Source organism: Sceloporus undulatus, chromosome 9 (assembly GCF_019175285.1).
Source record: "Sceloporus undulatus isolate JIND9_A2432 ecotype Alabama chromosome 9, SceUnd_v1.1, whole genome shotgun sequence".
Lineage (NCBI taxonomy): Eukaryota > Metazoa > Chordata > Lepidosauria > Squamata > Phrynosomatidae > Sceloporus > Sceloporus undulatus.
The window spans coordinates 31,596,719-31,623,270 of record NC_056530.1 but is presented as its reverse complement, the minus strand read 5'-3'; the positions used below and the strand labels follow the sequence as shown (position 1 = coordinate 31,623,270).

The following is a 26,552-nucleotide window of genomic DNA, read 5'->3' as shown; positions in this document are numbered from 1 at the left end:
GAAAAGGTAAAGGGTGCCTTAATGGCCAATCGACAGACTTTAGTAAAGAAGGTGGATACCCATTTTATCAAAAATGAGGAAATCGATTTTAGCAAAATCCTTCCTGCAAGCAGGACCTATGGCGTACAGGATTAAACTCAAAAACAAAAAGACAAGGCCGAGAGAAGGAGGGGTTCTCCCTCCCGTCATCCCCCCATAGCTAACCCAGATGAAGATGTTCAGAGAGACAGTCGACTGTGCTGGTAAGCCGAGAGCCTCTTCTCTAGGAAAATGTATCAAAGAGGAAGCAAAACAACACAAATGGATGAAGCGTCTAAGATATTCAGGTACTTAGGGCTGCAAAAGTGTAGCACAAATCCAAAACCACATTAAACCGGACAGGAACAATATGAACAATTTCTAGGTGTAAGGAGGATTAGAATCTGTTTCTAAATATGTACAACAATTAGATAGTGCGGATATGTATGGGGTCCTTAGCCATGAGAATATAACGCAATTAGACACAACCTTTTTCCTACTTTAGCCAAGACCGTTTTAACAGATCGATTGGGGCTATGCTGACCAAGGTGTAGGCTACAGAACGGACAAGACACTTGAGAACAGGAATAATCCTATCAAAAAAACAAAGCAGGACTGTACGTCCGAACTGTAGCAGAGGTGTCTCCAAAAGAAAGTGAGACATTTTTCTTTTCGTTTGGGAAAGGGGGGCTTGCTTTCTGAGATTTACAGAGCCATAGTCATATAGGGGCTCTTGGAATGGAGTCCCTTGGGGGTATCTGGCAATTTCTGCTTGCTATGGTGAGCAGGCCTTCGGGGGTTTCCCTATCTCTTTGGGGAATGTGAGAAGGTGCGTAGGGATTTTAGATGGACCTAAAAAGTATTTTAAGGGAATTTTTCCCTAGCTTTCTTCTTTAGGGTAGGGACCTTTTTCTGTCTCTGTGCTATCATTAGCTGGAATTTTGAAGAGAGTGCCTTAGGTGCGGGAAAAGGTTTCCCAACCCGCAAATAGCTCTGACTCTTTGATTTGGCATCCAGAGACTCCTTGTCTGGGATGAATTCTTATATATTTCACTCATGAACTCTTATTCATAGCTTTGGAGGGGAAAGTCTTCTTGCACGCAACATTTTTCTAGCCATGATGTTTCTGGCCCCTCATTTGTTTTTGCTCTTTGTGCATAGTATAATATCCTAGGCCCGTTGTCTGGCCAAATAGGCTCAAGAATATGTACCATCCAGGAGTACATATCTTGGGACAAAGGTTCGACACATCAGATGCTTCCAGGTTGTCTCCGTCCACAGCGGACATGCACCGCTAGCCAACTGTGTTAGATGAAAATCCTGCAGCATATGGATAACTATTTGCAGCCGAATCATCTTTTTTTATGCCGTTTCCTGATTTAAGGGACCTAAACAAGTCTGCCATTATACATTGCTTCTGCAAGGAGAAATTGCGTTTGTTCTTGCATTGACGTTGTTCCCATTTTTGAAACCTTGGATGCCCAAAAGGAATTTTTCCTCCTTGAGGAGGTTGATTGGGCTATCAATTTTTTAACTCTTTCTTCATTTTTTGGGGAAAGCCCTAGCAATTTTGGGAGCTTATCTGAGTCTTATCCTCCAGTGGGCTGAGAGGGCAGAAAAGCTGAGGAAACTTATTGTTCCTTTCCCTTGGAAGAATGTCCTCCAAGTCTGTCGTGAAGCTGTAAAAGCCTCTTAGCCGTGATTGGCTTAGGGTTTAGACCCAATTTTTAGCTGAAGTTGGTTATACCTTAAAGGTTTGTCCAATGAGGGTCTGGAGCTCAAAACCCTTGCTCCAAACCCACAATTGGCCCAAGACCTTTAGAGATCTATTGGCATTCCTCCACCTTTCAAACTAAGGTAGAATTTAAAGCCAGGCACTTTTAGTGTCCTCTCCTCTTACTTAGGATTTTTCTTTGTCTTCAGCTATTCCTGCTTTCTACCGTCCCAGCCGGGGCCTTAAAGCGGATAGGGAGGAGGCAACCACTGGAACGGGGTAACCAGGTGGATCTCGGAGGAGCTAATGTGGCTGGAGGAGCAGGGGGTGTGGGCCGGATTGGGGGCGTGGCTTGGCGTAGCCGTCCCCCGGCCGGGTTCCCACCTGCCAGTCAATCAGTGGGGTGCCCGCGGCACGAGCGCTCAGCCTTAAGATGATTGCTATCGTTTTCCCCATTCCTCCGCAGAGAGGTTCCCCTCTCTGGGTACCGGGCACTGGCATGCCATCTCTGCGACCAAATTTTTAATGTCTCTGGGGTGATTTGTTCTCCCCTGACAACCGCTTAACTAACTCCATGCGTGCGACCTTTGCTTGGCGGTCAGCGTTCCTCCCATACTCACGGGATCCTTTGAGGATGTGCGCGCAGACTATTCCAGTCGCGTGAGTTGGGCCAAAGGCCAACTTCTCCGCAGTCGGGGTCACCAGCTGTCGCGCCAGAGCGAGACGCAGAGCCAGCGAATGTGGGTGCACCGCTTCTCCTGCTCGCCAGTCTCGGCCAGCCCTCTTTCTTCACCCAGGGACTACATTAGGTTTCCCATTATCTCATGCTACATCAGAAGGCCATTCAAGAATCAGGGACAATGTGTACTTTAAGAGATTTCTAATTAGCAAGGTGAGCAAAGATGTTGTACACTGTCGCAGCCGAATCAACCATGGGCTATCCAATATGGATACAAGCTTGTCTGACCAGAAGGTGAGTCAGGTAGCGCGTGGTTTGCCATGCGAGGTCCATCACCTCCTATTCTGCGGTAGACTTGTATCCTGGGAGGGGGTGCACCCCCTGGGCGTTCCAGGGGATGCCACACCGGGGAAACATTAATTTTCGTAATAAAATTAACCATAAGATAAAATTAAAAACTACGGGAAAATTCCTCCTTTCTTATTCCTGCTTTCATCTGCAAGATGACCCAACTTCAAACAGTACTTCTGCCTCGGCTCTCCACCTTTTCGCTCCACCCTCAGCCTGTCTTGTCTGGCTCAGCCACGAAGGAATGCGAAATGGGCCTTTTTCCAGGTCATTTTCTTTTTTTCCTAGAAGCCTATAGTTGAGAAGGGCCTATGGGCCCTCCCAGTCCAAACCCTTATTCTGACACGCAGGAACTCACCACCAAAGCATCCCCAACAAATGGCCTGCAGCCTGCCGTGAAAGACCTCCAAAGGAGGAGAACTCCTACCACATCCCAGTATATAGCTGTTGTTGTGGGTTAATGCCATAAAGCCAAACATGCAAGAACACTTTCTCCTCTCCGAATGGCTTGAAGAACACAGTACCTGCCAGTTTCCAAAGGCCCATCTCTAGGCTTTTGGGGGGGGGGTCAACAGAGAAGCCTAATCACTTTGAAACCATGCATTGCAATGCTTAGTTTATCTTGTGTTTTTAATTTAAATATCATTATTTGTATTGCTTAATGGTTTCTTATATTATAGTTATTTGGTTACTAAAACATCTTTTATTATTGTGCATTTTTATTGTTACAGATTAATGCTAGACTCAGCCCTATGCTAACTGCATCTGTACACTGCATATTGTTACTCAGATCACTTGTTTATTTAGTATTCTATCTTCCACATTGCTGTGTTTTTTTTCTTCTACCCCTTGATGCCGTAAAGGACTTGGGTCCTTGGCAGCATTGAGAACACAGAACCAACCCGGCTTTTACGTCCGAGTAGACCAAACAGCTTGCAAAAACTTTGCGGCATCACAGTAACACACCCCTAAAATTCCAATATCCCATTACACACACACACACACACCACCACCTTGCCAACAGGTTAAGCAGGAGCGGGGGGAGGACGTTCCAACCTAGACTGCTTACTGGGCACCAGGCTGGTACCAGCCGCGGGAGGGGCCTCCCACAGATCCTGGCTGGGAGGGGTGAAATCTCGATAAACGAATCCCTTTCTTTGGCAGGAGAGGCGTCCCATTTGAGCAGCTCCCCATCCCACCACCAAGACATAACCCTGCAGCCAATCCAGGGCATTTGGGATGCATGCAGGATAATGAAGCAGGAACCCTTACAAAAGGCAAGGAGGGGAGGGGCGCCCAAGCATGAATACTGAAGCAGGGGGTCTAAATAGGGACTCCAAGTTTCTGGTGTTTGTTTTGGAAGTAAAAGGTAGCATCCCAGGAAAGGCAACAAACCAGGTGGAGAGGAAAAAGTGGTCCGACAACAAAGAAGTGTAGAAAGGAGAAAATTTCCCACAAAGTTAGGCAGGAAGGTTAAGAAAAGAAGCAAGGAGAAGGCTCCCTTACTTACAACACACATACTTTGGCTGGTGGGAGAGGCTCCCACTTTAAGCACGAAAAGGTCTCACCATCTAAGGCTTGCATATCCCGCCGGGGGGGATTCCCGGTTTGGGGTGGGGACACACAGTCCCGCCGCGGTTTTGCCCCCCCGGACCTACCCCCAGCAAGGCACTGGAGAGCTCCACCCTTTCCGCATGGCTGTGTGGCCACCCTCCCCGCTCCCTGCTGATACCTAGAGAGCAGGTCGTAAAGACATTGGCCACGCAAGCATTTGGCCAGCCCACTTGGGTAATATGTTTTGCAAAAGGCCTGACTTCCAGGTTACAGTAGCAAGAAAAAAAGTCCATAAATGGTTCATGGTTCACTGGAGGTCTAAATGCCCTCTGTTTAAATTATAGCAATCAGTATTGTTGTAATTCTTTATCAAGGGTCGGTTTGTTTGAGGCCCAAAAAACGCCGTTCCTTGTAAGGCAAAGTTCTCTTCCAGAAGCTGACCAATGGAAAGAAGCAATCAGCCCGCACTTTGGTTTGGTTTTCAATGGCTTGGAAGAAGAGATTTTGCCGTGCAGTTGCGGGTAAATAAGAGAAGGCTTTGGGGTTGCAAAAGGCTGCAGAAATAGTTGACTCCCCCCCCGTAAACAGCCAGGGCTCAGTGCTATGGGAATTCTGGATTGTAGTGTTCTTGTGGCACCGATCTCTTTTTGATCAAAGGAAGCTAATGGGGCATGGCCATGGTGGGGCAGAGCCTCTGCCCAGGGTAGGCAACTGCGGCCGCGGGCGGATGCGGCTCGGAAGGCCTTGAGAAACGGCCCCCGGTCCTGATCTGCCGACGATTGGCGCAATAGCCTTTGGCTTCGCGTAATGGCGTGGGCCTTTTCCTGGCAGGAGGGCGGGCAGGGGGGAAGCGCGGCAAGTGGCATTGTCTATAGAACCTCCGAAACATCTTGGAAGACAAAAGCCCTCCCACCACATATGAGGGGGAGAAAGGCAGGCCAAAGAAAAGAGCCCTCCTCAACCGCCATCATGAGGGGGAGAGAGGCCAGGCCTGAAACAAGGAGCCTCCTCCACAGACAACCAATCATGAGGGGAAGAGGCTGGCTGAGACAAAGAGCAGCCTCCAACACACCATCATGAGGGAGAGAGTCCTGGCCTTGAAGACAAATAGTCCTCCTCCAACCACCATCATGAGGGGAGATAGGCCTGGCCTGAAGACAAAGAGCCCTCTCCAACCACGCAGCTGATGGGGATGAGAAGAAGGCCTTTCCTGAATACAAAGAGCCTAGCCTCAACCACCATCTTGAGGGGGGAGAGGCCTGGCCTGGAAGACAAAGAGCCCTCCTCCAACCACCGATCTTTGAGAGGGAGGAAGGCCTGGCCTGGAAGACAAAGAAGCCTCCTCAACCACCATCATTGAGGGGGATAGAGGCCTGGACTGGAATACAAAGAGCCGCCTCAACACACCATCTTTAGGGGGAGAGAGGCCAGGCCGGGAAAGAATAGGCCTCCTCGCAGACCAATCTTGAGGGTGGAGAGAGGATGTGGAAGAAAGATTTAAGACATCTGTGAGGGGTATGAGGGAGGGGGATCCTGGAAGACAAAGAGCCCTCTCCAAGGGGGGCCGGGGGGCGATTTTAGGGAGAGATGCCAGGCCTGGAAGACAAAGAGCCCTCCTCCAACAACCATCTTGAGGGGAGAGAGCCAGGCCTGTGAAGACAAAGAGCCCTCCTCCAACACCATCTTGAGGGGGAGAGAGTCCTGGCTTTAAGACAAAGGACCCTCCTCCACCCCATCTTGAGGGGTAGAAGGCTGCCTGGAACAAAGATCCCGCTCCAACCACCAGGTAGGGTTGAGGTTGGGAGAGTCATGCCTGGAAGACAAAAGGATCCCTCCTCCAACCACCATCGTGAGGGGAGTAGGCCCTGGCCTGGAAGACAAAGAGCCCTCATCCACACCAATCTTGAGGGGGAAGAGGCTGGCGCTTGGCGGGAGTGGGAGGAGGAGGGCGGGAAAGAGCCCTCCTCCACCACCAAATGGAGGGGGTTAAAAGGAAAAGGCCGGCCTGAGAAGACAAAGAGCCATCCTCCAACGGACGAAGAGGGACCATCTGTGAGTGGGTATAAGGAGGCGCGGGGTGGCTGAAGAAAGAGTGCCTGCCTGGCCAGACCACCATTAAAAAGGGGGGGATGAGGGGGAGTGGGAGGGGGGGGAGGGGTGGGAGCAGGCACAACATTGCAAAAAGAGTCGTCTGATACACATTTATTAATGAATATCAGTTATCAATAAGATCAATTTTGTATCTGTGTATTGTAATGTATTTAAGATTTTGTATAAGCCCTGCATTGATCATTTTATGGTAAGCGGGGTAAATAAAATTTATTATTATATTATTATAGACATTTTTTTTTTAAAAATCAAGCGAAATTTTTGGGGGCATGTCCTCCATTTTTTTTTAAAAAAATGTTCTTCTCCATTTGAAATTTTGCCCTCATTTGTCCCGTTTATGTTTTTAATTAATTTTTACTAAAATTATTTAATTATTTAATTTTGGGCTCGGCCCCCCAGTTGTCTGAGGACAGCAATCAGGCCCCCGGCTCAAAAAGCTTCCTACCCTTCTCTTGCCAGCGTGAGAACTGGTGCCATGATGGAGGAAAAGCAGGGGCGCCTCTGGTGGTCGGGGGGCCACTTCCCTTGGCTCCCTCCCTCCGCCTCTCCTTTTCCTCCTCCTCTCAGAGCTCATTCACACTCCCTGGCTTTTCTCTCTCCCCCCCCCTGCACTTTGAGACCCCTTTAACTGCCAAAGCTCAATGCTCTGGAATTCTGGGGTCTGTGAGGCATTTGGCCTTCTCTGTCAGAGAGCTCTGGTGCCACAATAAACTACAATTCCCAGGATTCCATAGCTCTGAGCCCTGGCAGTCCAAGCAGTGTGTTTTGGACACAGAGCTCCTCCAAATGAATCCAGTCCCTAGCTTTTATATCTCTCTCACACATTGCAGGAATAATATATGTATGTATATATGTACTCCTATTATGCTATGTATAATATATCTTGAAAATTGTATACATATGTATTAAGAAGCTACGCTATTATCACTATTCTATTTGCCCAGTAGGTGATCAAGAGGTATTAATAAATGCATCTGAGGAAGTGGCTCGCTGAATGTCTGTAATCAGGCTGGAATTAAGTTCCTTTTGTAAAATGTTTTTCACAACTCCAGAGGATAGCAATTAACTACCTCACATAACAGGGCGGTGGAAAGTTCACAAAATACTGTATATAATAATGTGTATGCACACACACACACACACACACAGTATATGGCACTAAACATATGTTTATGTATATATCTCCAATGTTAGTGCCTGGAGATATATGTATATATATATAAATATAAATATATGTAAATATGCAGATAAACACACACACACACACACACAGACACACTAACATGTGAACATACAGCGATGTGCATAGAAACACACATAAACATCTCTATATGTTTAAATATATATACAATTATAAATATATATATATGTAAATATGCAGATAATTATATTAAACACACACACACACACACACACACAGACACAGTCACAAGACTTTTTTGTTTAACAACTTGTACCCATTAACTCCATTTCATGTCTCCTTTATTTAGTGGGGAGGAATACAGACAAAACAAGCCAAAATGAAGGAAAACCAAAGGGTTTGGTTGTGGAATAAGCCTCAGAAATATGCAAGAGGCAATGTTAAAATAAAGCCATGTTCAATGCTCAAATGTGCTGTTTGGAATGGGGAGAGGGGGCTGGCCAGAAAGGGAAGTACATTTCCATGATCTGTAAAGTTCTAGAACACTCAATTATGACATAGGGATGTACTGGCAGTTGGCATTTTATAACATCAATCTCCAGTCACTAACAACATAAGGAAGGAGAAAAACCCCGAAATACTGTACTACACCTCTGGCATCCAATGGTGAGAGTACTAGGAAAGATTCTGGAGCAGATCATTAAACAGAGAGTCTGTGAACATCTAGAAGGCAATGCCATAATTACAAAAAGTCAACCTGGGTTTCAGAGAAAGAAGTCATGCCAGACAAACTTGATCTCTTTCTTTGATAAAATTACCAGCTTGTTAGATGTTAGTTGTAGGTGGGCCCCACCACCAGCTGGAGTTGTTCCCAATGATCTGCCACCCCAAGCCACTCAGGGGCGGTTTTCCTCTCTGCTGCTTGCCCACCCATCAAAGACCCATCCATCTGTGTGAAGGGTATGGACTCCTGCAAGGGGTGAATTGCAATGTCCAAACTGCTGACCACCACCTGATCCACTTTTGTCCTACACCTGGGTTCACCCCATGTGGTGACTTGGGGGCCTTTCCCTGGAGCCCTTGGCGCCCTGTGCGTGGCCCCTTTTACTCCCAGGGAGTCCCCTTTTGTCACACTTTTCCCTCTAGGATCCCCTAGGTCTTCATTCTTGCTCCCTGTTGAGCAGAATGAGACCCCTGGAGGTCCTATATCCGCTGCCACCACTCAGTGAATTAATTCATTCCCCCACAAACACTGAGACTTGTGAGGAATAGAGAGAGAGAGATCTAGTTCCAATAGCCGAGTCCAGGCACGTGTACAGGAGCAAAGAGAGAGACAGCTGATACTTTTAAAAGAAAGGAGTTTATTTTAAAGAAATAGCATAGAATAAAAAGATATCATTCGTGCAGAGCCACCTTGCTATGCAGGTTTAGAAAAGCATAGTTGCAAAGAGTTCATTTCACCCAAGCCATTGTTGAAAATAACAAAAGGCCTAAACGCACTAGCTAACACATTCCTAACTACTCACAGAAGATGGGATTTGTAGTCCTTTGGAGTTCCTGGATGCCGGGAGGGCCCCCTGGCCTCTCGACCTGCATTCCCTTGAGTCTGTGTCTCCCAGACTCAAAGAGACAGCATCTGGCATCCCCCTCAGAAGAGGATCAAGGGAGAGACAAAGGATCACATGGCTGCACAAGTCCTTTTAAAGATTTCCCATAGAAAGTTCTTGAATCTCGCGGTCCTACTCTCTGATTGGTCAGTTAGACCTTACATCAGCTATGATGTCACAGCTCATTAGCATGTGATGTCATCTCTCATTAGCATGCACCTCCTCCCAGATTAACCCTTTGTAGTTCAGGAGAAGTTCCCAGATGACTGGAGACCCAGCCATCACACCCCACTACAGCTGGTAAAACATCAGGAATAAACTTTTAAATTTTTACCTTTTTTCCTCCCAGCCCCAGAAAATTTTATCATGAACCCCTTCCGTATCGCCAACGTATACCAGAAGCTGGAGAATGATTCACGCACCAGGACTTTACTCGCTGATCCAAGCTACAGGACACTGATTGAGCAACTTCACAACAACCCATCGGAACTGGGAATGTAAGTGTTTTGAAGAAGGGGGTGGTGTCAGAATTCCAAAGCCTAATCAATATTCACATCCACTATAATTACTGTTCATATTGCTATGTAATTGCTTTAGCTGTGGTTCTGCCTGCTTGTAATGGGGGGAGGGGGTGCTAGTTGGTACTTGGGAATGATTGCAGTTATGGTTTGGAATGCACTGTTTAATTAGCTGGAGACATTTGTGAGGCTTGTCCAAGGTCAGCAGGGCCTCTAAGTTATGATGATCTGTCCACACTTCGAAAGGGTGGGGAGCCCCTTCCAGGAATTGCCTCCAAACCTCCAACACCCTTTTAATGGCATAGGCCTCTTTTTCCCAGCATGGCCAACATTTCTGGGTCGAATCAAAACATTTGGACAGATAGGCACAAGGCCTCAGTCCAAAGTGCAGCATTTAAACAGCATACTGACTTCTGGCCGGGTCTAAGAGAAGGAGTACCCCTAAGCCGCTACCTGCAGGAGCGCCGGGCCCTTGCGCGAACTGGGGAGGCGAGTGTCCAACCCTGACCCCGAGTAGGTTATCGGAAAAGCCGAGTGGCAATTCTGGGAGCTAAGGGATTCCCTGGAGGCCTTGAGTAAGGTTCAGTCCAAAATCCACCTTAGCAAAATACAGGTAAGGGTTCTGTGGAGGCCTCAGGGAGGATCCCAGAACAGCAGCTCTCTGTAGGATAGAGGGTTGTATCAGGACCAGTTAGGAGTGAGGATTCCCTGGAAGCCTGCGCAGAGGTTCCAAAATCCCTCCTAGCACAGGATTCGACGTAGAAGGGTTGCTGGAAGCCTCTCGGTGAGGTTCCAGAAACAGTAGTAGCAAGCAGGGAGAGAGTAGCCATCCTCCCCCCAGGGAGGTTTCCCCTGGAAATTTGGCTCTGCTCTCCAAGAGGGTGAATTTTGGAGTGTAGTATAGAAGAAGGACCCCAAAAGTCAGAACCCTAGAGGTTGCCTGGCTTTGAACTTCTCCCTCAGCAAAAAGGGGAGGAAAGTAGCAAGACGCCCCTTAAGGGTCTTTGTAATTTCAGTTTTTGAGCAAGTGGTTTTGACCCAAGCTCTGCTGTGGAGAAACCTCTTAAGGTCTCCACCAATTTGGGCTACAGTTGGGTCTAAACCCTTAGCCCACCACACAGGACACTTTGCAATTTTGCAACAGCCTTGGAGGACGATCCTCCAGAGAAAAGAAAAGAGCAGCCAGGTCCCAGCTCATTGTCCTCCCACTGGAGGTCAAGACACTGAGAATTCCTAAGATCCCAAGGACCCCACCACTAAAATGGAGGAGAGAATTAGAGAATTGGTAGCCCAAGTCAACTTCCTCAGAGAGGAAAATTCCACTCTGGCAGCTAAGATCCAGAAATTGGAAATAGCCTTTAAGCAAGGACCATCCCTTTTCCCCATCACAGAAGCTTGTGTGATGGCAGAATTGTTGGGCCCCCCTGAATCAAGAGACCAGTCTCAAATGGATGCTTCAAGCAGCAAACAGCCTCCCATCTACCACAGGCTTCCATTTTAACCCAGCTAGCCAGATTATGCATGTCTCCTGCACACAGAGATATGCTAGAAGCAACAGTAATGTTTAGGGACCTTGTGTCCAGAGATATGTACTCTTGGATGGGAGAAATCTTGAGCCTATTGTGGCCAAGAGAAGGTGTCAGATATCTGTACCATAGTCTAAAGCAAAAAACAAATGAGGATCCAGAGGCATACATTGCCAAAAAGATTTTGCTGGCAAGGGTAGCTCTTTCCTCCGAGGAGAGGGAGACAGAGTTTCTCAGTGATTTACTTGAGGGACTCCATCCCAAGAGCAAAGCGGTTTTGGACCGTCTAACTGAAGGGCAATATGGGGGACTGAATGCCCTTCACCCTTGGTTGGAGTTGTTTTTCATAAAGTTCCGTGTGAAAGTAGCAAAAAGGCAAGAGAAGGCCCTAGCTAAAAAAAGGGAGAACAAAAAGAAAAGTAGGATGAGTACCCCAAGAGAATGCTTTTCAGGTCCACCTAGAAGCCCCACTCAGGCTGCTCCCACTCCCCAGAGGGAAATGGCAACATCAGATGGTGCAAATCTTCCCCGCGTACAGCCCCCAGAAACCCCCCAAAGACCCCATTCCCCTCATTCCCAAGAGACAGACACCAGCAGTTGTCCTGCAAACCTCAGACAGACAACCCCTCATTGCCCACGTAAAAAGGAAAATGTCCCTCTTCCTTCTAGAAACACTTCTGCTGCAGTTCGGACTACAGTCCACAAGCAGAAAAGTCACAGCCAGGCCCCACATAGGCACCCAGGGGCCAGAAGGGTCAAACCCCCAGAAAATAGGACATGGACTCCCTCCCAAAATCCCAAGACTTGGAAACCTTTCCAGACAGGCATGTCAGAGAAAGGGAACCCTAGAGGTCATCCGTCCCATCCCCGCGGTCCAAATTGGAATGGCACTGGGAGATGTGTTCCCCCAAGGAGACACAAGCCCAGTTCCTTGGAAGAAACAGCAGGAATGGGTGACACTGTTTCAGCCCAGTTCCTTGACCGAGAGGTGAGCCACACTGTCTCAGCCTCAGCTCCCCCATCCCCCACCACATGGCAAGGAAGAAAGGCCCCAGAAAATAGCTTTCGAAAAGGTATCTTGGAGACTGCCCTTTGAGAAGCATAGCACTCCAGGCATGTGCAGAGAACTTTGGTAAATGTTGAGATTTTAGAAAACAGGGAGTTTTCTTTTTCTCTGCTATAAAGCCTAGTTTGCCTAATGCCACAGCCTAATGGAAAATTTGGCTGCTAGGAGCCAAGAAAACCGAATCATGGGCAAAGGAAGTTGCAAAGCCCATCATCCTGGTTAGCTTAGAACTCAGATTCAGTTAATGGCAAATTGCCTTTGTTTACCCCTTTTGTGATTTATACCACTCTGGTGTGAGTGGAGGGCTTGTCAACAAGGGAAAGATGGTTTATCTCTGTAAAGTTTGCAACACCATGTTTGTGAAGGCTCGGAGGAAAAAAAAAGACTTCCCTCCCTCCTCTTCTTTTCCTGCTTTGCAAATTAGAGACTGAAAAATGCTCATTGTTTCCTGTATGCTGACACTCTGCATGTGCTCAGATGCAATGCAGAACACAAATCTCAGAGCTGCAGATTCAGGTTGTTTGCAGCACCCCCGTTCCATGGAACTAGTTTGGATTTTGAAACCCATTGGAAATATGGTTTCAAGCCCATTCCCCATTGTGTTTGTTCTTTAGAGATCTCTTTTTAAGTTTCTTGGCTTAGTTTGGTATAGTTAGGATTGTCATTTTGTGTGTTTTAAGGTTGTGAGATATTCTTGTTGTGTTGGTGTTCTGACTCTACTTTTGGCAAGAACACACAATCTGTCTCTTCTTTAGTATAGGTTTATGCTGTTAGGATTTTGTCTTTTGGATATTGCTGAGTCTATCATACTGTGCCCCTCCAGTTCTTAGGAACACATGGTTGGGACCCAGAGTGTATCCCTGCTGCCATGTGCTCAGAGCTGCATAAGTTTTAAGCTGTAGTTTCCTGTTTCAGTTTTTTCTGCTCTCTTTACATGCTCAGAGGCCTCCTGCCACCCAACACCCCCATCTTCTCTTTTGTTGTTCTTGCATTGTTCAAGAGAGCTATTCTTTTTTCTTGTCTTCAGTAACAGTACTGTGTGTTTTTGTAGACCTTCTGCTCAGCCAAAGTCTTGTCTTACATCCTCATTCCCGAGAGTATGACTCAACAGAGCTACACTGTCTCAGCCCATTTCCAAAGTTTTGGTCTCTTCGTCCATGGAGTTCTTAGCTGAAGAGCTCCCTCCCTCTTCTACAACAGGCTCTCAGACTTTAATTTGGATGTTACTTGGTTAAACTATAGATCTCTTCTGTAATTATGGAGAATACAAAGGGACAGGACCTTCTAGTTTTTTCTCTTGACCCAAATTTGGGCTACTTTTGTTGTTTTGGTTGTGATAAGAGAACATAGCATTTTGTGAAATAAATCTTGTACTTAGGTTCTGGAAAAACTAGACTTTCCATAGTCAGGCTGCTCGATCAGGAAAAAGGAGCCCCATTTGTCTCCCTTGCCTTAATTTGCATAGACTTGGCCAGCACAGCAGGGTCAGGCATTGTAAAGTTGTTCTTGTTTGTTTGTTTGCTTGACTGCCTGGGATTCAGGAGTTTGAAGGCAACTTCCTCTTTGTTTAAAGTCTGTAGGCAGTAATTCATGATCCCAGGAGTCTTTGTTCTTCTGTTAAGTAATTATAAAGAGCCTCAGGTCAGCATAGTCTATCTGGGAAAAATGTCTTAGCTGCTGACTCTCAACCAAGGTATTTCCATACATTAATTGGTATTTGTGCTTGTTTAATTGCTTGAGATTTGGGAGTATAAAGGAACTCCCTCCACTCTGTCTATTTTTCAGAGCCTTGGAATTCATAGGTGAGCCTCACTGACTAAGCAGTCTACCATTTTTGTCCTCCACAATTTATGTAGGACAGGGCATCCACTGTTTAATTTGAAGTGTGTTCCAACCATTTTGTCGCACAAACGCCCCCGGTCAGTCACAAGCTGTTGCTTCTGCTTTTCTCTTTTCATGCTCAGAGACTATGCACTCTAAGCATGCTCAGGAATCCTCTTCTTTTCTCCTAGGAATTGAGAAGGATAGATTTTCTTCATGGTGGCTTTGTTCTTTGTTCTTTGCTGTGAGTGTTGCCAGTGATGCCACACAGCACCTCCTAAAGGTTTTGCTTTGCTCTCTGCACATGATCAGAGACTAGGATCATGCTGCAAATATACCCAGTTTTGTTCTGCCTATGCTCAGAGAACTGAGTGATTTCTTCCACAAGGAGGTGGCGTATTTTTATGCGTGTCGTTTTGTTTTCATTTTTGTTTTACAACTTTGAGACTGAGTGAAAGTCACACTCTCTCAGCCCAAACATTAGCCGTGCCTTCTCATTTTTGTTATTGTTTAGTTTTATTTTTGCGGTTAGCACCACACATTTCAATGCAACACCTTTGTTTTAGATATCACCCATTCTTTGGCTATCAGAATTTTGGTCTTTTGATTGGTCTCTTAAAGCTGCTTCCCATATATCAGGTCATGGCAGCCAAAGGACAGCTCCCATAATGCCTTTCCATTAGGGTCATCAGGAGACATACTTCACCTTATGGATGCAGAACTTGCTTGGAGGCCTCTATGATCAAGTGATGCCAGGGAAAAGGGGCCACCTGATTACCTCCACAGATGCATTTTGGGATAGGGATTTTGGGGGTATTTTTATAAAATTCCAGACTTGATAACAGGCCCCAGTCTTTAAAGACTTCAGCAACCTCATTTTTCTCCTTCAAGACTTTCACATAGGAGCACCTTGTGTGCCAGTTTACAATTACAAGAAAATACTGACTTCCCCCAACAGTTTTAGTTAATCCAGAAGCCAAACCAAAGCCATGATCTAGTCCTAAGGACTGGAGCACAGCTTTGGCACAGCTTCCGGACTCTTCGGACGCATGCAACATTTAAACAGCATACCTTCAAAGTGTCCTGAAGCAGCTTTATTTTGGCAGTCTGTATGGGGCCTGGGTGAACCAAATAGAGCGCCAGCTTGACTATAAAGGGGGTTCTTTGGTCACTGACAGAGGCTCTGTCTCTCAAAATTACTTTGTGTTTCTGCTTTGTAATAGAAAAGATCACCGAATAATAACTACACTGGAAGTATTGTTTGGAGGTGACTTAGATTGTACAAATGATGACCAAGCCATGTCTTCACCCTTACCTCCATCCTCCAAGAAAGAGCAAAAGCCAGAACCTATGGAGGTGAGTTAGAATAAGTTTCTTGTTTCCAAGAGTAATAGGGAGTGAGTGGTAACAAAAATATCAGTCACTGCAACTCCTCTTTATCTTTCCCCCTTTCTTCTTAATGGTTACAGTCTCAACAAAGAACTGAAAGAGACCCTTTCACCATTCAAGGAGTGATTGTCTCAAAAGCATATGTTATTTACATCTCAAGAGGAGGCACAGGATGATCCTTCCTCTCTGCTAGGGCTTTTGTAGCTTTACAAGAGGAGGGAAAAAAAACATTCTTAGTTGTTACATTAGTGTGTCCCTCTTTCTCAAATGGGATATAACCCCAGGAAATATTATCAGTGTCCAATGATTCAGTCCTCTTCAGTGTAATTGAAATAAAGTTGGTTCTCCTTCAGCATAGAGGGACTCTCAGAAATGTTATAGCGTTTGGATGAGTCAGAAATAATAAAGAGAAGGGGGAGACCTTTTCTTTAACTTTTCTCTGTTTTTTTGTGGGCTGTTCAGAGTCCAGATAGGTCTTTTTACCCCCAAAAAGAAAATACAAACGTCTCACTTACTTTCCATGGAGTTAGAAACCGAAGGTTATAAAGACTCCAAGATTCAAAATGTTATCTTCCAAGAAACACTTTTGCCCCTTTTTAAAGCCGTGTGGCGGTTAGAGCCATTTTCCAGCGCACCTTCAAAGGCTGCCGAGTTGCACCTCTCTGCTCTTCGGAGCCTTGTCTCACCCACTCTCCCAGACGAGCTCCTCCTTCAAGCAGTCTTTCTAGCCCCTTTCTCAAGGGGTTATTAGCAGCGGTTTGCTGCTGCAGTGTAGACTCGGAGGGCACTCCAACGGGTCCGGAGCAAGAGCTCCTCCGCTGCGTGTCCAAGCACCTCCTACCACGGCCGGAAGGTAACCTGGGCCCAAGCCATGTAGGGCTTTATAGGTTATAACCAACACCTTGTATTGCGCCCGGAAGCGAATGGGCAGCCAATGCAGGTCTTTAAGTACAGGTGTAATATGACTGGCCCTGGAAGTACCAGTGACCAGTCTGGCTGCCATGTTCTGTACCATCTGTAGCTTCCAGGTGTGGTACAAGGGTTGCCCCATGTAGAGTGCATTGCAGAAATCCAACCGAGAAGTTACCAGAGCATGTACAGTACTACTGTTTCAAGGTCCCTCTGGGCCAGGTATGGGCGCAGCTGGCGAATAAGCCGAAGCTGATAACAGGTGCTCTTGACCGTCGCATTCACCTGAGCTGTAAGGTGAAGCGACAAATCAAGAAGCACCCCCAGACTGCGCACAGAGTCCTTCACAGGAAGCGTGATCCTGTTCAGGACAGGTGGAACCACCGCCATTCCTGGACCAGGGGGACCTATCACAAGTACCTCCGTTTCTCTGTACGTAATAGACATGTTGAACAACTTGTTCCCTCTCATATATGATCCACAACATATGTTGTTTTTCAGAGTATTAAGGTGGAAAAAATGAGGAATGGAGTGAACAAAAAGAAATGCAGTGACACAAGCCAAAAGCATTCTGATAAAATGACCAACACGTCTTATATCAACAATAAAGCAGGTGATGCAGAACTGAGGTTCTTTAGCAATCTTGGTAGATGTAAAAAAACCGGAATCCTGGGTTTGTTGTGGCACTAGAGCTCTTTCTGATAGAGAAGGCTCAATGTCTCACAAAATTACCATTGCCAGGGTTCCTTAGCACTGAGCCAGGGCAGTTAAAGGGGTGTCAAACTGGATTATTTCTGCAGTGCAGTTGCATTTTCTTATTTGCTCTCCATTTGCAGATTCAATGGCTTCCAATGATTGCTGTCAAAGAAAATCTAACTATCTACCACCAATAAACCAAAAAAGCACTTGGACCCAAACTGAAAATGGGACAGGTAAACTCAACATTGGAAGAACTTCCTAATGATAACAGATGTTTAACAATAGAATACTGCTTTAGGGATGACAGAGTCTTCTTTGCTGATTCTTAAAACAGAGGCCAGGTGGCCATCAGACTGCAAGGCAGAATGGGGTTTGGCAGTACAACTCTATTCTATGATTCTATATCTGGAAGTCACAAGATTGGATAAGGGCAGGCTATCATGGGAGATGTGTTCACCTCTGCAAATCCACCGGTCTCCCCCCTCTAAAGCAGTGACTCTCAGCCTTTGGCTGTCCAGAGGTTCTGGACATCTCAGGTCTCAGGTGCTCCAAAATTACTTTGCATACAGTTAGATATATGTCTTAATCGCTAATTATTGTTTTCAGCAGGGACAAGTGTGAATACTGGATACTTTAATGACGCATCAATCAATGGGATGGGAAAGTTTGTACGTACAGTATTTTAAGTTTTGGGGGGCAGGGAAACTCAATGCCTAATCAAATCACCAAATCTGACGAAAATGTATTATTTTATATCTTTCAACAGCTGCATGTTGAAACCCAAAACATAATGTTTTCTGTAAAGTATGAAGAATTGAGACAAAGAACAAGATTCTCGTTTCATGTTGAGAAGGTACGTATAACACTTAACATGCTTCTCTGTGAAGTGGGAGATGCTGATCATTCAGCAAGCTAGTAAGGTAATGGCGATCTGGTGTCTTCTTCACCCAAGAACAAAGGTAATAAAGTGTCCTCATGGTAAACAGGAAATGATTGTTTGTTTTGTGTTACTAACTGAATTACCTATTGTGCTAATTCATTCAGGACGATGAAGTGACGCCATCCCCCCAATGGACTCCAAAACGAAAACCCAGGAAACTTTCACCACTGAAGGTAATAATTCTGTTTTGAAAATCATAAATGTAAGTTGGAGGATAAGAGGAAAGAAAGTAGATTTACTACCGTTGTTTCTCCAAAAAGATTATTTATCTTGAAATAATATTTTCTCCTGCAGGTCTCTCCCAGGAGAGAAAAGAGGCCTTCAAACAAGTAATTGGACATTAAATCACAAACCCTCAATTAAAAAAAAAGAAAAAAAAAGAAAAATAGAAAAATAGAAAAATAACCCAACCCAATACAGTATGTACCTAAGTCAGGTACTGTGTCAGGCACAGCAGTACTGGAGGTGACCTCTTTGGAACCCTTCGGAGTCAACCAGACGATCATCACCGGAGTGCGGGTAAGAGAGCCTAAAGGTCATGTTCACAGGTTTATGGGGCTATGAGACTGAAGGTGTGGGTGAGTGGGGCTGCATTGTGGAAGAGTGAGCAGAGTGTCCTGTGTGACTAAGTTGCTGGGAAGGAAAGACGACAGCAATACAAGGAGTACCACTTGCAAAGATTTAATAGTACAGTGAGCCCTTGTTATCCACTGGGGTTGGTTCCACAACCCCCCCATGGATAACAAAATCCATGGATGCTCAAGTCCTATTAAATATAATGGCAGAACAAAATGGTGTCCCTTATATAAAATGGAAAATCAAGGTTTGCTATTTGGAATTTACACAGATAAAAATTCATGGATAAGGAGGGCCAGCTGTATCTCCTTAAGGTATAGATAGGGAAAATAAGAGTAATGGATGGGTGCAAAGGAAGGACGTGTCTAAACTGTATTGGGCTGCAACCTCCCGTCATTCCTCACCATTTGCTATTTGGCTAAGGCTAATGAGAGTTGCAATCTAACAGCATTTAGAGGTTCACATTTTAACCAGCCCTTCAGTGGGGCCTAGGAGTAAATACAGAGGGAATAGCAAAGACTGCTGTTTGTCTCCAGTTCTAAGAGATCCTTGGAGATCCTCTGTTAGCAGTGAAAATGCTCAAACAACCAGGTTCCTTCCTTCTTTCTAGGTGGCTCCAGTGTCTTACCTGCAGATGAGCAGCACTCCCAAACTCTACACAGCCAACAGGATGCCCCTCCATGCTTTTCCCTTGGGCATGTCACTGACTCTCACTATTCAGTTCTACGACAGCATTGGTGAGAGGTTTCATGCACAGAGCACCCAGCTTTACCTGGCCTTGAACAGGTGCGGTCCCAAAAAAAGCACTTATGTGATGCTTTGCAGGTGTGACTCTCCAAGCTGTGGAAAGTCAGATACTTTGTTTGGTAGCCCTTGAACAACTGGCTAGATGTGTCTTCCCAAGATGTGCACTTGCCACTTAGGAGTTGTGGGTTGGATTGGATGGCCCTTGTGGTCTCTTCCAATTTATGTTTATATGGCCCTATACAGACAGGCCAAAATAAAGCTGCTTCAGGTCACTTTGGAGGTATGGTGTTTCAATGATGCATGTGTCCCAAGAGTCTGGAAGCTGCACCAAAGGTGCAGGTGAAAACAGAAGCAGCTATCTATAGTATTACACTGGGAGAACTATCCCGTTCCCAGGTTCCAGAGTTTACTCTCTTCCCACTATCTTCATCACACCTGCCTGACTTAATAATGCAAGGATCCAGTTATTGTTTCTTGAAGAGACTATGCAAACAGGGCTCAATAACTATCTATAGGAAATCTGTTCACTGGTTCAGATTGCATGCATTGCCACCCGTTTCTGACGTCTCCTTTCCCACCCCATCCCTCCTTGCAGGCCTTTGCAGTTCGGCACAGCTTCATGCCATCACAGATGTACTGTCCCCAGAATCTCATCTGGTCTGCCAAGTGAAGTTCAGTGAAACCATCCCAGACATTCCAGCACACAAGGTCTTTCACGTTCAGTCTGCATTCTACACTGATAAAGGTGGGCCTTGCTTTTATCGGTATGGAGAGGGATGATAATGGGAATAGTGTCCTTAGATGATGATACCAGGGGACTGTTTACACTTGGGGGAAAGCACAAATGGTTCCCCATCTGTCCTGCATTTGTCTTATCCCCAGCAGTTGTTTACGCTACTATTGCTGTGGTCTGCCATCAGATCCTGCAGCCTGTCTTTCCCACAGTTTCCAGGCTGCCATTTACTTTCTTTGACCTGCATGGTTCAAATAAAGTTTTGTCCTGCTTGTGAGGTGCCCAGTTCCTATTGTGACCTCAAAGCAGGCTGGCATCCAACCTCTGTTTAAAGATCTCCAGGGAAGGATTCTACCACACTCCAAGGGAGTGTGTTCCACTGTTGAACAGCCCTTACTGTCAGGAAGTTCCTCCTAATGTTGAGCTGGAATCTCTTTTCCTGGAGCTTGCATCCATTGCTCTGGGTCCTAGTCTCTAGAACAGCAGAAAACAGGTTCTCCATCTTTGATTTACACCTCCCCTGATTATACCCCAAAAGTAGTCTTTGTCTGGTTTTCTTTCTTTCCAACCAAGGTGTCTATGCCTGCATAGTCAAGGTGAAAGCCCAGACTGAAGATGACATGCTGGCTCTGAGCACTGCTGAAGGCTCAGTGTATGTGACCGTCACTCTCCTCAGCAAGCAGGGCCAAGACCAAACCCAGACAGTCTTGGTTCCCTTCTTACCCACCTTTTACATCAACCAGTCCGAAGTAGTCTTCAGCAGCAAGCAGCTGAGCAATGAAATTGTGGTGATGGGATCAAGGGAAGTGATTGAAAATATACAAGTAAGTAAAGGCTGAAAGTTTATATATTCATGGGGAAAGCATAGATTGTTCTTTAATTTGCAGAAACTATAACCTCTAGAGCAATGATATCTGTTTGGATATCATAAGAAATATTACAGGCAGAGGACCAGGAGTTGGCAACTTTGGTTCTTTCATAGATTGTACCATGGCTGAAAATACAGGTGTTATTTTCTCTTCCATATAGGAAATGACCAGAACTTACCTCCAATGTTGAAAAAGAAACGAACAGAAAAGTCCTATCCCTTTGTTAGGGAGCTTCTGGAGAAGCCAAGGAGCTATGATTCTCCTTTCTCAAACAAAAGCTGTTCTTCAGGATAGAAAGGTCCAGGGACCACTTGTGGCCTGTTCCCCCTTTGTCTCAGGCAACATTATAGGGCTGACAGACCTATCCTTTGGATGCAAAAGTATTTCGTAGTACTACATCAAGTTTGTGTTGCCTTCTGGTTCATAGGACTTTTATGATCGAATTATTCATTAAGCTTTTAATTTTTCATTCTGCATTGAATATGTTTACAGTGATAGGTTTTGTTCTTACCTTTTTGTTTTCTTAAGGTTGAAAACATTCCTCGGGGTGGCAGTTTGAGTCATCCATGACTTTTTTGGTGGGTTTTTCGGGCTGTGGCCATGTTCTAGAAGAGTTTATTCCTGACGTTTCACCAGAAACATGGTTGGCATAGATGCTGGTGAAACGTCAGGAATAAACTCTTCTAGAACATGGCTACAGAGCCCGAAAAACCCACCAAAAAACTATGGATGCCGGCCATGAAAGCCTTTAACTTATCCATGACTGTTGGGTTTACCCTGGGGAAGACTGACCTGATGCTGGATAACTCAACCTGCCATCCCAGAATGAACCTTCTTGGTAAGTATAACTTCTCAATCCCTGCTTTTCTCACTGTCCAGGTTTGCACTTGGTCAACTCAGCAGAAGGAAAAGAGAATTGCAGCACCTTGGGTTCTTCAGGAGGAGGGATCTTGTTCTGAGTTAAACAAAAGCAAATGGCTGCAGCCTTTCTTAGCTTGCATTTAATAACCTTTGCCATCTTGGCTACCCAACTCACTCTATGGTTTGTGAGATGCTGGGAAGGTATATAGGAGACCTGCATCAGGAATCCCATATGGAGTAATGTGGGTTTGTTTGAACCTAGAGACTGTTAGTCGATTTCCCTCACAGATCTGTGAAATGTTGAAGGATATGACAGCGAGGGATGATGGGAGCTGCAGTTCTGTAGCATTGAAAGAGGCACACATTCATCCTTCCCATTACCACCTCATGAAGATGCCTGCAGTATTTCTAGAAGTTCAAATACAGTCAGCCTTCCACATTTCTGGATTCGATTACTTGCGGTTTTGATTTATATGTCCTCTCTAGGAATCTCTAGGTCTTCCAGCGCAACTCTGCCAGATGTTGACCATAGAGTTGTGCTGGAGAACCTACACGTTCCTAGAGAAAAGACTTCTTTAGGCATTTGTAGGTCCTCCAACATGATTCTGTGATCAACCTCTGGCGGATGTTGGCCATAGAGTTGCACTGGGGGAGCCTGGAGATTCCCAAAGAGCTGTTCTTTCAGGTGAAAAGAATAGTGATTTTTATTTTATTTGCATTTGTTCCCCACATTCACAGAGGTACTTCACCCCTAAACCCAGCTAATGCGGAGGGACCACTGGACTTGTTTCCATCAACTAATAGGTTACCAACTGAGGATAACATTTTATCTACTGAAGTGCAGTTACTGCATATATTCCTGTATATGTCTAAGAAATTTTAGTCAATCAATCAATATTTATTGATTCACCTGTAGGCCATCTCAGTGTACCACAATATTAAACAGAAAAATAAGCTGTAAGGAAAGACATTTTTTAATCTTAACCGCTCATAAAGTATGTTGTTTTAATATGAGTGTCCCATTACATTGTTCATTTAATATATGGACCGAGATACAGGTCTCTTTCCAGCTGATACAGTTGGCACTTAAATAATATGTCTGAGAAATTTTAGTCAAAACATTGACTAAAAACCTGGGTCAACTTATTTATACAGTTCTGTACTTTGCTTATTAAAACACAACCATGCCCTGGTGAAAGGCGAGAGCTTAATCTCTTCTCGGAGCACCAAAAAAGACACAGCAGCCCCTCTGCTCTCTCATCCGCTCAGCCTTTAGGGTGAGCACAAAGAGTTATGATGCCTGTGAACAATTTTTAAAGATCTTTTGTATCTTAAAGATTTTTACATCCTTTGTTTCATGCTGCTAGGTGTGACCTTCAACCTATCCACAGGTCAGATCAAAATCCATAATTTTGACCCCAAAACCTGCCCTCGACTTATACATGAGGTTGGCTAATAGTGGAGTATATACGGTAAGTCCACCCCAGCTGATCAGGTGCCACCTCTGAAGTGCCACATCACCAGTTCTTGCCAGAGAAACAGGACTAGCTCTCCTCCGGAGAACATCAATCCTTGCGACTGTTTGCTTTCTAACCCTTTGTTTTCCTCCTCCAAGGCTCAGCCCAGCTCCCCAGTGATAAGGATGGAGCCACCCCTGTACCTTCAAGACATGCCTGGACTTGCCTTCCCCCTTTACGTAATGAACCTGAACTCTCTCCATGAGATGGCGGCACCCGTCTTTGTCAACCTCTCCTGCAGCTTAACAGGCCAAAGGGGGCTGTGTCGGTGCGGGCTTGGCCAGAAATGCATCTATTTGGTGAGCACAGCTACCCTCCAAAGCAAAACCCAGGTGGCGCGCGTTTTAACTGGATTCCCATAGGCAGCAGAACCCTTTGCGTGCAAGCAGCCTAAGGCAGATTCGTATGGGGAAAGTCCCATTTTGGGCATATGAGTCTCACGTTTTATTTACGGTTACAGACCAATGGAAGAAAATAATATTTACAAAAGTTTTAAGTGTCACATTCAGTTAAAACAGTATAGAATTACATTAAAAATATAGGTTTATATATTGAGTATTGAACACATTGAATAATCATAGTTAAGAATGCCCTTCGATGCCATCTCTGTTTCAGAGCAAATCATAGTTCTGATAAGTAAAATTTCATAATTTGATTCTGTTCTCGTCTACTATTTTGTATGGATTTAATAGTACTGTTGTTTTAGTGTCGTGACCCACCCCAAGTCTCAGTTTTGGGGATAGGGTGGGATATAAATAATATAAAATACATTTAACAACAACAACACCCAGAATCCCCAGCAAGCATAGCCTGACTGGGCAGTTATGAAAATTGTAGATCGGTCCCTGCCCTCAACTGTGCATTATGTTCCTTCGCTTCTGATTTATGGCAGCCTTGGAAAGAACCTACTCTGAACACATAAAACAATTATTATTATGTGTTCAGAGTAGGTTTGCCCATAGTTTTCTATGAGGCTGAGAGCGTGTGTCTTGCCACTGTACCACATATTGAGCTCTGAAGGAGCCAATTTTGTCAGTGGCTTGCAAGAAACTACATTGGATGCAGGAGAAGCAGCCTCTTTTGACAATCTATGCGCATGATTTTCGGGTTGACATGCCTGGGATGTAGGGAAATGGATGCAGGAGAAGCAGCCTCTTTTGACAATCTGTGCGCATGATTTTCGGGGTGACATGCCTGGGATGTAGGGAAATGGATGCAGGAGAAGCAGCCTCTTTTGACAATCTGTGCGCATGATTTTCGGGGTGACATGCCTGGGATGTAGGGAAATGGATGCAGGAGAAGCAGCCTCTTTTGACAATTTATGCGCATTATTTTTTTGGGGGGGGGTGACGTGTCTGGGATGTAGGGAAATTCCCAATTGATCCCATGAGGTCACTCTCTCTCAGCCTCAGTGGAAGGCAATGGCAATAATGTTGCAAAAGACCTCACAATCAATGTTACATTTTTAAACAATTTGTTCGGTGAGGAAAGGGAAAGCTAAAATGTTGCTTTTAAAAGCAAAAAAAAAAAAAAAAAAAGCATGGCAATCCCATCCTCTGCCTGGAACAGGGGCAGATCTGACCCAAAAGCCCACAGGTTTATTAAAAGAGAGAGAAAGAGAGAGAGAGAGAGAGGCATCTCTCTCCCTGCTTCAGCTGCTGAAACCCCTGTGCCTGGCTCTTTAAAAAGGGAGGACACTTCCCCCGATGCCCTGCAAACGTCACCATGACGATAGCTTGATTGGCAGCGGCCAATCTACAGAATGCATTCGATTTCAAATTTGTAGTGGGCACTTGCTAACGGAGCGATTCGAGGGAGGGGCATCCGGATCAGCCCAGTTCCCTCCACGTCTTTTAGGCCAGTATGAATGGGGCCCAGGTCCTCTTTTTCACCATCTTTGCTGTCCTGGCAACCACAATGGCCATTTTTCTTGGGAAGGTATTTGTGAAAGGGGGGCAGGATTTGTTTTTGCCATTTCAGAAAAGCAGTCAACAGGGCTACATTGGGTGGAGGACTTGCCTATTCAATAAAGCAAAGTTGTAAACCCATAGCCTACCCACCCACTCCAACAAAATGTTAAAAACAAGAGCCTTTATGGGTTCTGACTGGAGTTAACCTTAATGCTGTGGTTGTCCTTGCAGCCTACAATGCCTTCTTGGCCAGAATGCACACAGTCCCTGTCGTCTAAGTTCCCACAACAAACACAATGCAGCCAGGTGAGTTCAGAGAGCCTTCTAAAAGATGGCATTTACCCCATGTAGTGAGATGTTGCTTTGAGTTAAAGTGGAGGGGGGACCTTAGGGGAAGTGTTGGAGGACTGCTGGGAGAACGCACAGCACCTGCCAGCCCTCTGCAGTATTTATTGCTCTCCAGGTCCTCCCTAATGTAGGCCATGCCTGCATACACAAGCCCTCTTGCTGCAAACAACAAGGCCACCCTGGACTTCTTAGTGTTTGGATTCATTGAAGACAACAGCAAACATGTTTATCTGCATTTTTCAAACTGCCCTTTCCTTTCTCCCACCCCTCATTTCCTTCAGGCTATCTCTCTCCTCCTCGAAGTGCTCAGCATTATTCCAGTGCAAGAAACAGGACCCAGACATGGCTTTGGAGTAAGAAGATAACTAACACCCAAGGAAAGCGCCTCTCGGGGCAATGTGGAAAGAGTAAACTGGTGACACGTGGCAGGCGTCTTATTTAATTGGGAAGGACGGGTTAGGGACATCTGAAAGGTTGGCACATCATGTCTAAAGGTTTCTTGCAGCTGATTTGGGCTGAGGGCTGAAGTCCTCTTAGTCCTCTTGCACAGAGGCGCTTTTGTGGCACACACACTTCTACATAGATATGGCTTCAAATGAGGAAAACCATTAAGCTATAGCATGTGAGGGTAACTCCTCATTTTAACCCTAGCTATTGCAGGCATCCATGGCCTATCTCAAACACACAAGCAACTCTCAGACTCAAAACATTGATGAGAATCCAAGTTGTCTTTATATCCAAAATTTATTGAGTCAAATGGGTGAGGCTACAAGGACAGTAATAGCCACAGTTTAATCCCATCTCATAGGAGAAGCTGAAGACCTGAAGAGTCACACAGCTGCAGTTTGCTTTCAGACACTGGAAATCATCCACGGTCTTGAGATCTCTGACAACTGTGCTTGTAGCCCCAACCATCCTGGAGAACCATCTGCTTCATTTAATGCTGCTTTCGC

At 45.5% G+C, this 26,552-nt stretch overlaps 1 protein-coding gene across 1 annotated transcript; it reads left to right on the top strand.

Moving 5' to 3' along the window:
* The first annotated feature begins 18,598 nt into the window (after positions 1–18,598).
* Positions 18,599–26,019, top strand: LOC121916172 (nuclear pore membrane glycoprotein 210-like). The gene is made up of 7 exons (XM_042440991.1): positions 18,599–18,616; positions 19,225–19,351; positions 19,957–20,106; positions 20,668–20,918; positions 23,440–23,640; positions 25,483–25,557; positions 25,881–26,019. Exons 1-7 carry the CDS (start codon positions 18,599–18,601, stop codon positions 25,962–25,964), a joined length of 906 nt encoding a protein of 301 aa, XP_042296925.1. The 3' UTR covers positions 25,965–26,019.
* Positions 26,020–26,552: the final 533 nt, after the last annotated feature.